We start from the raw sequence: 13,398 nt of genomic DNA on the forward strand, positions 1-13,398 counted from the left end.
TAAGTGGCCATTGCAACCACCTGCATTAAAAAAAAATCATCCCTCAGACAAAATAAGGGGAGGAAACACATCCGCAAGTACAAGCTTTCTGTTTTATTCCCTTGCTAATCAAATCAAATATAAAAAGACAGAACCTTTCACTTTTCGAAAGACAGCTACGCTACTGATCAATATGGCAGCTTCATAGAGGACGCACCAACCAAGATATTCCAGTTTTAACAGACCCTGCAGCTACAGACCCTCTGGAACAGGATTTTGAGAATCTTGGTAATTGCCCAGTTCAACAACACAAAATCCGACAAGAGGCCAAATTCCATTCTCTGCCCACCGAGGCCCAGCTATGCTTCCGCACTGAGATTATTACTTATTTACAGCAGTTGGCCACTGACAAACATTAAATATCATTTAGTGAGATGAATGTCAAGGTAGTCGAACTGTAGATTCGAGGGATGAAGTCCTCTAAGTTTTCAAAACAAACAAAAAGCAGAGTCACTAGAACTGAGCTGGTTGTAAACGTTTAAATGCAAGCAGTTCAGAGAATTCCAGAAAGTCAGTTACTTGAATTTAGCACACTCTCAACAACTGAGGCCACCCTAACTTTTGTTCCAAAAGTATAAATGCTTTATACACTTGGACATTGAAAGATTTCCTCTGTCAGGGAACTTTTTAATCTGTTGAGTTAAATTTCTGAAAAGAATCAATCAATCGTATTTATTGAGCGCTTACTGTGTGCAGAGCACTGTACTAAGCGCTTGTTAGTTAGAAGAAGTTTTCTTCTATTTATTAAAAACAGAACATTATATTCCTCAAGTGGTGTTCCTGTTTAGTTGTGTTTTAAATGTTCCAGTGTGGTACCTAAGCACTTACAATGTGTTCAGCACAGCACCAGGCACTGAGGCGTATACAAGATAATTAAGTCAGGGAACAAGAAAGTACAGAAGGTCCTGGAGGGGAAAAGTAGTTATAATTCAGACTAAATATCCTTCCAAAATATCCTCAGGTCTCAAATTCACCTCCGTATTTATGGCCATAACTGAAATAACGTTCACAAGATAATACACACAAGGTGAAGGTCGACAACCTCTAAGGGGTCAGAGTAGTTTGAATCCTTTTAAAGGAGTCTCTGCGAGGCCCTCTGCTTCTGGACGGTAAGTAAATTACCTGTGTGGTAACCATTACAATCTTCAAAATCTGCAACCCCAATTTCCATGGAATCTGATGTCTAGCTCTGAATTTCTGACATGGATTCATGAAGTAGAACTTCAAGTCTTCCTTCAGACTCTTCTCTTTCAGATCTGAATCTGGATGAGTCATTTCAGTCCTGCCAAAAACAAGCAGTAATTTTAAATATTTATAGAATTCCTGGGTAAAGTTCATCTCACAGCTTCTAGTGTTTGCTTTCCTTCATGCTTCGTATTTCCAAAAACTGAGGATAAAAAAAAATTGTTGCACATCAACTACGTGCACAGAGCAATGTACCAGATACTTACAGTTTAGAGGGGAGTTTCAGAAACACGCCAATAATCTGTTACGATTTAGGGTACTGACCTATTCTGTCAAAATGGCTCCACAATACCAAGGAGACAGACAGCATTAGACAGCATTAGAATTTGACTTTTTAAAGAATGGCTTTGCATCGCATTTGAATCTTTGCATTCTAGCCCTATAAACAAGCATTTACGACTACTAACCAGAGTACATTTTTTTAATGCTTTGCCTTTAAATAAATGAATAGGCATACTTGTTACTATGACACCACAAGTACTGTGCTACTCATTAATTTTTTTTATGGTATTTGTTAAGCTCTTGCTATGTGCCAAGCACTATTCTAAGCATTAGGGTACATACAAGTTAATCAGGTTAGGCATAGTTTTTGCCCCACATGGGACTCACAGTAAGTAGGAGGAAGAACAAGAATAGAATCTGTATTTCGAAGATGAGGACCTTGAGGCACAGAGAAGCTAAGCAACTGGCCCAAGGTCACACAGCAGGTAAGTGGCAGAGCAGGGATTAGAACCTAGGTCCTTTGGCTCCTCAAAAGGCCATGTTGTTCCCAGTGATATGGTACAGATAGAGTGAGACTTCTAGAACTAAAAGGGATTTCAAAAGGTCATTTTGCCTCACTCCCTGACTGCAGGCTGTAAGACAACAAACCATTGCTGCCCTCACAGTTTATTCTTTTCCCAATGACCATGAGGACTGGGAAAGCTACACTCTCCCTTGTTAACACTCTCTGTGAATGTCTACCTTTTTCATAACTCTCCACACTACAAAAAAGTTGAAAACAAAAGTAGATATCCTCGTCTATTTTTGGCTTTCCCTCCCTACCCAACAGAGGGGCAAATTCTTGTCCTATTCCTGTGTCCCCAAAAAAGAATTAAAGAATTACTACCTTGTTATTTGTGCATGCTGAATTCATTTCTACTGGAGCTTTCCAGATACGTGAGCCTAATTCAAGCAAGAGTTGGTTTCCAAAAGTAGTTGGAGTAATAGACTTTACTGAGCATCTGTTTGGTACAATACAATGTACTAAACCCCTGGGAAAGTGTCACAGAAAGCTTAGACGTTCCCTGCTGACAAGGGGTTTACACTCTAATGGGGGATACAGACATAAAAAAAATTTACAAATAGAGTAATCAGAATACCTGAATAACATATACACAACAGTGATGGGTATAAATATGTGCAACGCTCTTGGAGATTGCTTGGGGATTTGTATGACTTGGGGTGCTGGGAATTAACTGGAGAAGGCTTGTTGTAGGAAATAGGATTTTAGGAGGGCACTGAATGGGGGGAGAACTGTGGTCTGTCAGATTCAGAAGGGAGGGAGTACCAGGCAGGAAAAACAGCAAGAGAGGGGATAAGGGCTGGCAAGGTGAGAGCCTTGAAGCCAAGTGTGAGGTGTTTTTTATTGGATGTGGAGAAACACAGGAAGCCAGTCAGGGGTTTTGAGGAGAGGGGTGTGTGTTCCAGGCCACGCACCAACACAAAAATCCCTGCAGCAACGTAAAGTCTAGATTTGAGAGGGGAAAGCCTGGAGGCACGGACACCAACAAGGAGGTCGATGCAGTAGTCTAGTCACAATATGTCTTGAGTTTGTACCAGGGCAGTAGCTGTTGAGATAGATCTTTCATTCATTCATTGATTGAGTGCTTACTGTGTGCAGAGTACAAAGTAAGTTGGCAACATATAGAGACAGTCCCTACCAAACAACGGGCTCACAGTCTAGAAGGGGGAGACAGACAACAAAACAAAACATGTGGACAGGTGTCAAGTCATCAGAATGAATAGAAATGAAGCTAGATGCACATTATTAACAAAATAAATAGAATAGTAAATATGCACAAGTAAAATAGAGTAATAAATCTGTACAAACACATATACAGATGCTGTGGCGAGGGGAAGGAGGAGAGGAAAAAGGGGGCTCAGTCTGGGAAGGCCTTCTGGAGGAGGTGAGCTCTCAGTAGGGCTTTGAAGGGAGGAAGAGAGCTAGCTTGGCGGATGTGCAGAGGGAGGGCATTCCAGGCTAGGGGGAGGATGTGGGCCGGGGGTTGACGGTGGGACAGGCGAGAACGAGGTACAGTGAGGAGATTAGCGGCAGAGGAGCGGAGGGTGTGAGCTGGGCTGTAGAAGGAGAGAAGGGAGGTGAGGTCTGACAGCTATTGCAAGGAAAGAACTTTCAGGATTTGGCAGTAGATTGGATGTGAAAACTGAAGGAGAGAGTGAAGAGTCCAAGATACCACCAAGGGACAGGGAAGATGGTGTCATCAACAGACATGGGGAAATTAGGAAAAGGGGTGGGTTTGACAGAGTAGTTCCATTCTGGATTTTTTTGTTTGCCTTATGGTATTTGTTAAGCGCTTATTATGCAACAGACACTGCAGTAAGCTGGGGGTAGATACAAGCTATCAAGTTGGACACAGTCCCTCCCATCCCATATGGGGCTCACAATCTTAATCCCCATTCTGCAGATGAGGTTACTGAAGCATAGCCAGGATTAGAACCCAGTTCCTTTTGAGTCCCAGGCCCGAGCTCTATCCAGTAGGCCATCCTGCTTCCCCATATATACTACATATACACATATATAGTTGTTTGTCCTTCAGTTCATTCTGATTACTCCATCTGGAGGCCACCAAAAATTAATTTATTAAAAATCCTTCTCTAATTAATCTACCTACCTCTTGGGTTATATTCTCCCAACTAACACTCCAACACTTTTGCCTCAACTCTACTTTTGTACTGACAACCACCTGAAGCCTTTTCTACTCACCAATTTTAAAATATCCCACTAGTTAAGCCCCTGCTCAATAAACATATCCACATCTTCCTCCTATCTGTAAGTTATTTCAGTGTCTGTCTCCCTTACTAGGCTGCAAGCTCTTTAAGGGCAGGGAACATGTCTACTAACTCTATTGTATGTTTCCAAGCACCTCGAAGAGCATTCAGGACTTAGTAGGTGTGCAATAAATACTAGTGACTAATAACACAATTAAAAGAACAGGTATAAATAACAAGCAACGAATGAATAAAACCAATGGGTTGAAAGGAGAACTGTTTGACTACATGAATAAGTCATTGAAAAACAAAACCCTTTCTCAGGTTTGCAGTTATGACATAGACACTGACTAGGAATTTCCAGATTCCCTTAAAGTTGTCTTTTGTAGTCAAAGAAGACACCAGTGGCAGTGAAGTTCAATGAGTAGGAGTTCCTGTAAAATCACCTCTAACGCCCACTGTGTCTTGGTCATTCGGAAAGCAGAACTACAATTGGGCTGCTGTCATGAGATAGGAAACTCCCTGTTTAAGAAAATTATGTAAATAATAAATGAGAGAGGAAACATTTAAGAAAGGTGAGGGAGGATATGGCAATTCTCTATCCCTTCTGAATTAATTGTCCATTCCATGGGGAGAATGATGGGGCAATAGTCTCTCCCACTACCATTCCCAGACAGATTTTTGAGCTGGCAGATCTGCTCATCCTTGGTCTCTGACAAGACCTGAGAGTTTCCAATCAGGGCTGAAGAGCCCCACAGTTACTGTTATTTGAGCCTATTAGCTCTTGGAAGTCTGTTCCCTCCCAGTTCTCATCTTCCCTAAATCTCTGCCCCTTTCTCATGCCCATGCTCAAAATGAAAGTTCACCACTCTGTCTCCTGTTACCCGGAGAAATTCCCAATGAGAAAACCACTAGTTGCCAAGAGCAAGCAACAGATATGATCTCACTGGTAAAGTAAGGTGGAAAGTTGTACCTCCCTCCAACAGCATTATTTCCACTCAGATCTGATGAGAAATACTCCAAAAATCTTTTATTTTGAGAGGGCATTATGGCCCAGTGGAAAAAGCACAGGTTTAAAAGTAAGAAGGCCCAAGTTCCAGTCCTGTTTATGCCACTTGCTGGCTGTGTGACCTTGGGTAAGTCACTTAACCTCTCTTTGCCTCAGTTTCCTCATCTGTAAAATGAGGATCAAATATCTGTTCTCCCCCTCTCAGATTGTGATCCTTGCGTGGACCAAGGACTGTGTCCAGCTGATTATCTTCTATCTACCCCCCCTCCTTCTCTTCCCCCCTCCCTCTCTTCTCCCTGTCCCTCCCTCTCCTTCTCTTCCCCCTCTCCTTCTCTTCCCCCTCTCCTTCTCTTCCCCCTCTCCTCCTTCCCCCCTCCCTCCCTCTCCTTCTCTTACCCCTCTCCTTCTCTTCTAGACTGTGAGCCCACTGTTGGGTAGGGGCTGTCTCTATATGTTGCCAACTTGCACTTCCCAAGCGCTTAGTACAGTGCTCTGCACACAGTAAGTGCTCAATAAATACAATTGATTGATTGATTGATTGATTTAGCAGCTTGCTTGTGTCATGGTAAGTGCTTAATAAATACCATCATTAATAATTACTAGAACTTTCTCCTGTTAGTGGAGGCATTCTGTTTAAACAAACAGCAACAGAGTTTGAGTAATGTGAAATCTAACAGTCTTGGAGCATTCCTCTGAGAACTCAATTAAAATCTCAAGGGCCTTTGCATTATTATTTCTTATACAAGCTGAAAACCGAAAACAGTACAGCAGAATTCAACAGATTCCAATGCATAGGTTTGACTGACATAGAGGTAACATAGTTTTCTTAAAAGGCAGCTACCCCACTGTAGCTTCCAAGGAGATGTGGAGAGTGGGGCATAGAATCCCACTGAAAAGGCAAAAGAAAGTGCGCCAAAGACATATCTCAAAAAAATGCACACCAGAACTGTGAGAAAGTTAAAACAGTGAACCGAGAACCACCTCACCATGCCAGAGGGGCAGTGGAAATCAGAACTGATGGTTTGCAGGACAAAGTAGAAAGCTCACCAAGAAGTAAAATTTTAAAAATAGAGAGTAACAAGATACTTGTCAGAGCTAAAGTAAAACCGGAAAGGCTCCTCAAATGCTTGGCAATATACTGAAAATAAAATTAAACAAGAAGAATCTAAAAGTACAGAATTTCTTCCCTGTGCGTAGAACTGTCTCCCACTCAAATCCAAGAAACTACATCTCTCCCCCACACCCATCTTCAAAGTTGCCTCCTAGCAAACATTCAAAAGCATTTATTCAGTGCAGAACACTGTACTAAGCACTTGTTAGAGTTAACAGATATTCATTTATTCATTTTTAGTTCTGCATTTCCTTTTTATCAGCTGGATTAATCAATGGTATTTATCGAACACTTCTTGTGTGCAGACCAGTATACTAAACACTTGGGAGAGTTCAATGCAACAGAGTTGTTAGACCCGACCCCTTTATGTTTTTATTTTGGTTCCTATTTCATGTAAACAATTTGTATCTGCCTGTCTTCCTATCAGGACAGGAACTGTATCTGAATGCTAAGTGTCTAGAACAGTGCTTTGCCCTACGAGATGTTTGAGAAATACTAATGGTGAGGGCCCCAATGCCCCATTTATGGTGAGAAATGCTAATGGTGAGGGCCCTAATGCCCCATTCCCCACTTACTTCCTTACTCTCCACTCTTGACCCATTAGGCCAGCTGACTAGAAAGAGTGGATGTCAACACAAGTAAAAGAAATCTTAAGTACTTTAAGGTCAGCAACTCTATTGTAATCTCTCATGTGCTTGATAAGGTCCTCTGGTCAGAAAAAGGGCTCAGTTGATTAAAAAATTGGTAGTATTCTTATTAGAAACTAAATCGATCAGTGATGTAGTAACAGGAGAATGCCCCAAATCACCCAAGTCAGGAAATCACCCTTCAGTTAGCTTCACTAGTCATATCCTTATTATTCTGTTGGTAGGTTTTGCTCACTATAGTTGCAAGTAACAGTTGGGGAAAAAACAAGCATCAAAGATTGACGTCCTTTAGAAGAGACTATTGAAAAGCAATCTAGCCCGCACCTTGCCCCCTCCTACCTCACCTCACTACTCTCCTTCTTCAACCCAGCCCGCATACTTTGTTCCTCTAGTGCTAACCTTCTCACTGTGCCTCGTTCTCACCAATCTCACCAACAGTCCCTAGTCCACGCCCTACCTCTGGCCTGCAATGCCCTCCCTCCTCAAATCCAACAGACGATTATTCTCCCCCCTTTCAAAGCCTTGCTGAAGGTACATCTCCTCCAAGAGGCCTTCCCAGACTAAGCTCCACTCCCTTCTGCATCACCCTGACTTTCTCCCTTAGTTCTTCCCCCAAGCCCCCGACCCAGCCCCACAGCACTTATGTACCTATCTGCAATTATTTATTTGTATTGATGTCTGCCTCCCCACCTCTACACCATAAGCTTGCTGTGGGCAGGAAATGTGTCTGTTTATTGTTGTATTGAACTCACCCAAGCTCTTAGTACAATGCTCTGCACACAGCTACTGCTCAACAAATACAACTGAATGAATGAATGACAGTGGCAGGTCTTTCTGACTCTCAGGTCTGTGCTCTAACCATTATGTCACTCTATCAGGCGCCATAAGCCATACTCTTGTAATTGCATCCCAGATTTTTTTTTGTTTTTTTAGAAACAGTACTGCAATGCTAACAGTTATCTTGTAATCCGTTATGACACAGGTCTTTTTCTGTTGTTCTTAACTGTGTTATTTGGTAAGTGCTTACTATGTGCCAAGCACTGTACTAACACTGGGGTAGATACAAGAGAATAAATTCCTACAAGGTGCTCACAGTCTAAGTAGGTGTGAGAATAGTTTATTAAATCCCCATTTTGCACATGCAGTAACTGAGGCGCAGAGGTGTTAAGTGAGTTCCCAAGGTTACACAGCAGATAAGTGGTGGAGCTAGAATTAGAACCCACATCCTCTGACTCCCAGGCTGTGCTCTTTCCGCTAGGCCATACTACTTGTCTTCAAGCTGTTCTTGTGGTCCAGCTCCCTGCTCTGAGCTGTGCAATTCAAAAGCAGTGGGGCAGTTTTTTCTATTCTCAAAGACATCTAAGGAAAGAATATCCCCATCTCTGTTAATAATAATGATGTGTCAAGCACTGTTCTAAGCACTGGGGTAGATACAAGCTAATCAGGTTGGACACAGCTGCTGTCCCAATTGGGGCTCACAGCCTTAATCCCAAATTTATAGAGGCACGGAAAAGCTAAAATGATTTGCCCAAGGTCACACAGCAGATCAATCAATCAATCGTATTTATTGAGCGCTTACTGTGTGCAGAGCACTGTACTAAGCGCTTGGGAAGTACAAGTTGGCAACATATAGAGATGGTCCCTACCCAACAGTGGGCTCACAGTCTAGAAGGACACTAGAAGCAGATAAGTGGCAGAGAGAGGATTAGAACCCAGGACCTTCTGACTCAGGCCCAGGCTCTTGCCACTAGACAATCCTGCTTCCCATAGGTCAAAACAGGCCTAGAAGTCCTTGTAGGAAGATGGAGCCAAGATTTCTTTGGTCGCAATCTAGACAGAAAGCTATAAATTCATTGTGGAGGGTTACACATCTACCAACTCTGTTATATTACACTCCCAATCGTTTAGTACTGTGCTCTGCACACAGTAAGTGCTCAATAAATACCACTGATTGAATTTCTGCTTAATTCTTTTCCTCTGCCTTCCACAGAGGCAGACGGCATTTTTTGCGTCTTCAATAAAGTGGAGATTACACAACACCCACCCTTAAGTCTCTAAAGCTTTGTGGCAGGTGGGTGAAAGGTGCTCAAAATGATAGGGTTGGCACAGAGTTGGTCCCAGGTCCAGGCAGGGTCCAAAAGCCCTCTACAGCCTCCCTGCAGCCCCAACATTGCAGGGGCGGGGGGGAGAGAAAGGCGAGAAAGGGGACAATGGAATCCCATGCTGGAAGCGAGAGCCATGGCCAAGCCTGAAGGTAGCCCTGGGCTTCTGGAAACTTCCTCCCTGAGCTGCTGAAGCGACAAACTTCCAGCAGACAGAGGGGACAAGCCTACATGATGCCTTCAAAGTGAGGCCAAGTTTACTTCTATTTCAACCTTCTCCCCATTCCTCTCTGTGGTCTGGAGCCAGATCTGGGAAAGGCGCAGACGGGGAAGGGTTGGACCTGTCCCCTGGTTTCCAGCCTGGGTAGATATCAACCTTCCACCTTTTCTCTGGAGATTTCCAAGGTATTGGGTGGGCCTGCCAAACATTGCCGGCCCGCATCCCCCAGCCAATGAGTGCCTTTCAACCACAGTTGATCATAGCAGAATCACCATCATCATCAAAGGTATTGACTGTGTGCACAGCACTGTACTAAGTGCTTGGAAGAGTTCAATACAAAAGAGTTGATAGACCCATTCCCTGCCTACAGTGAGAGGGAGTGCAGAGAGGACTAGGCTTGCTCCCTGTCTCAGAAATCATTTCCCTTCAGGATCACTTTGAGACCTGAAGCAGGGATATGAGGAAATAAACGCAAGGAAGAGTGTATATTTGCACCACTAATAGGTCATCTTTCATGCATATGAATCCATCATTAAGAAAAAAAATCCCTTTCTACTTTATCACCTTGTATCTTCACCTTGTATCCCCCCCAGCACTTACAACAGTGCTTCGCACATAGTAAGTGCTTAACAAATACCATCGTTATTATTATCACCTATGCAGTTCATTCATTCATTCAATCATACTTATTGACCACTTACTGTGTGCAGAGCACTGTACTAAGCGCTTGGGAAGTACAAGTCGGCAACATCAAGAGACGGTCCCTACCCAACAACGGGCTCACAGTCTAGAAGGGGGAGAAAGACAACAAAACAAAACATGTGGATAGGTGTCAAGTCATCAGAATAGAAATAAAGCTAGATGCACATAATTAACAAAATAAATAGAATAGTAAATCTGTACAAGTAAAATAAATAGAGTGATAACTGTACAAACATATATACAGGTGCTGTGGGAAGGGGAAGGAGGTAGGGCAGGTGGGATGGGGAGGAGGAGAGAAAAAAGGGGGCTCAGTCTGGGAAGGCCTCCTGGAGGAGGTGAGCTCTCAGTAGGGCTTTGAAGGGAGGAAGAGAGTTAGCTTGGCGGATGTGTGGAGGGAGGGCATTCCAGGCCAGGGGGAGTACGTGGGCCAGGGGTCGACGGTGGGACAGGTGAGTTCCTAATATTCAATTCATTCATTCAATTGTATTTATTGAGCACTTACTGTGTGCAGAGCACTGTACTAAGCGCTTCAGTACTCACCCCCAGACTCATGTAAAAATATTTTCAACTCTGTTGCTTCTCCTACCCATAATTTATTTCACTGTCTGTCTCATGGGCTAGGATTCCTGTTCTCTCTTGATGCCCATATCACCTACTTCTACCACCCCTCCCAATTACCGTTCACCCTCATCTTCTCCCCCCTCAATCTCACTGACAACTTTCTGAACCATTTTGATCCCCTTGTCAAGTTCCTTCTCTCCTTCTCCATCCCCATGCTGATACTCACATTCCCGATGACCTCCTTGTTGCCTGCTTCCTCTCACTCCTCAACTCCCCCAACCTCCTGCTTCATCCCTGCTCTACTTCCACACTCACCAACTTGGACACACTCTTGATTTCATCACCTCTAGTCACTGCACAATCTCTACCTTCACCAACTCCGAAATCCCACTCTGACCACAACATCGCTAAAATCCACCCTTGCCTCACCATCCAAACTGCCACCAGTTAGTACAATCACTCATCCTATCCCACCTAGATTACTGCATCGGCCTCCCAACCTCTCCCCACTGCAATCCATACTTCACTCCACTACCCAGATTATTTTTCTACAGAAACTTTCAGGGCATGTCACCCCCACTTCTCAAAAATCTCCAGTGGTTGCCTATCCACCTCCTATCAAACAAAAAACTCCTCACCATTGGCTTTAAAGTTCTCCATCACCATGACCCCTCTAACCTCACCTCCCTTCCTCTCATTCTACAACCCAGCCCACACACTTGGCTCCCCTGGTGCTAACCTTCTCATTGTGCCTCAATCTCGCCTCTCTCGCCACCAACCCCTGGCCCATGTCCTACCTCTGGCCTGGAATGCCCTCCCTCCTCAAATCCACCAATTACTCTCTGCCCCTTCAAAGCCTTACTGAAGGCACATCTCCTCCAAGAGGCCTTCCCAGACTAGCCCCCACTTTTCCTCATCTCCCACTCCCTTCCGCATCATCCTGACTCACTCCCTGTGCTCTTCCCCCATCCCCACAGCACCTATGTATATATCTGTAATTTTATTTATTTATATTGATGTCTTTTTACTTGTACTGATGTCCATCTTCCCCGCCTCTAGACTGTGAGCTTGTTGTGGACAGAGACTGTCGCTCTTTATTACTGTATTTCCTAAGTGCTTAGTACAGTGCTCTGCACACAGTAAGCATTCAATAAATAAGATTGACTGAATGAATGAACATCCTCATCTGCCTCCTCTCCCATGCACCCCTCCCCACAGAACTGTCTGGTTCCATCATAGAGACTTCTCAACCCCCTTCAATTTTCCAAGGTTATCATGCCCTATTTGGTCTCCATACCCACCCTGCCTTCTCTTGATGTAGAAATCCATGCCCTCAACTCTGCCCTCTCCCCTGAATTCAACACCCTTGAACCCATCCATCCAGTCTCGTACCACTGATTAATCAATGGCATTTACTGAGTGCTTACTATGTGCAGAGTGCTGTACTAAGCATTTGAAAGTACAACAGAGTCAGCACACACACTCCCTGTCCATAAATCTCTCCTTAAACCCCATTCCCCCATCTCTTCCTCCTCAGGACTTTACCTCCTACTTCACTGATAAAACTGTAACCACCAGATGGGATCTCCCTAAAATCTCCCCTTCTCCTCTCCAGTGTCACTCTCCTCCTGCCCCCTCTTCTACTCTACCCCCCTTCAACACAGAATCTCAAGGGATCTCCCACCACCTCTTAAAATGTACCCCTTCTCATCAATCATCAATTGTTTTTAATGAGCACTTTCTATGTGCAGAGTCATTCATTCATTCAATTGTACTTTTTGAGAGCTTACTATGTGCAGATTGGATCGTCACGGATCGTCTTTGTGCAGAAATGCTCTGGGCAGGTTACTCCCCTCCTCAAAAAACTCCAGTGGCTACCAATCAACCTACGCATCAGGCAAAAACTCCTCACCCTCGGCTTCAAGGCTGTCCATCCCCTTGCCGCCTCCTACATCACCTCCCTTCTCTCCTTCTCCAGCCCAGCCTGCACCCTCCGCTCCTCTGCCACTAATCTCCTCACTGTGCCTCGTTCTCACCTGTCCTGCCGTCGACCCCCGGCCCACGTCCTCCCCCTGGCCTGGAATGCCCTCCCTCCCCACATCCGCCAAGCTAGCTCTCTTCCTCCCTTCAAAGTCCTACTGAGAGCTCAACTCCTCCAGGAGGCCTTCCCAGACTGAGCTCCCTCCTTCCTCTCCCCCTCCTCCCCCTCCCCATCCCCCCGCCTTACCTCCTTCCCCTCCCCACTGCACCTGTATATATGTATATATGTTTGTATGTATTTATTACTCTATTTATTTATTTATTTTATTTGTACATATTTATTCTATTTATTTTATTTTGTTAATATGTTTTGCTGTCTGTCCCCCCCTTCTAGACTGTGAGCTCGCTGTTGGCTAGGGACCATCTCTCTATGTTGCCAACTTTTACTTCCCAAGTGCTTAGTATAGTGCTCTGCACACAGTAAGTGCTCAATAAATATGATTGAATGAATGAATGAATGAATGAATGAAAGATCACTGTACTAAGCGCTTGGGAAGTACAAGTAGGCAACATATAGAGATGGTTCCTACCCAACAACGGGCTCTAGAAGGGGGAGACAGACAACAAAACAAACCACGTAGACAGGTGTCAAAATCATCAGAACAAACAGAATTATAGTTATATGCACATCATTAGCAAAATAGAATAGTAAATATGTACAAGTAAAATAAATAGAGTAATAAATCTGTACAAATATATACAAGTTCTGTGGGGAGGGGAAGGAGGTAGGG

At 44.0% G+C, this 13,398-nt stretch overlaps 1 protein-coding gene across 1 annotated transcript in view; it reads right to left on the reverse strand.

Annotated features, from left to right (window-relative positions):
• MCOLN2 (mucolipin TRP cation channel 2) overlaps positions 1-13,398 on the reverse strand; it is a 68,129-nt gene that overhangs the window by 47,738 nt on the left and 6,993 nt on the right. Inside the window, exon 2 of the mRNA XM_038746007.1 lies at positions 1,162-1,321. Within this exon, the coding sequence (XP_038601935.1) occupies positions 1,162-1,321 (160 nt within the window). The remainder of the gene's footprint in view (positions 1-1,161; positions 1,322-13,398) is intronic.

Source organism: Tachyglossus aculeatus, chromosome 4, assembly GCF_015852505.1.
Source record: "Tachyglossus aculeatus isolate mTacAcu1 chromosome 4, mTacAcu1.pri, whole genome shotgun sequence".
Taxonomy (NCBI): Eukaryota; Metazoa; Chordata; class Mammalia; order Monotremata; family Tachyglossidae; genus Tachyglossus; species Tachyglossus aculeatus.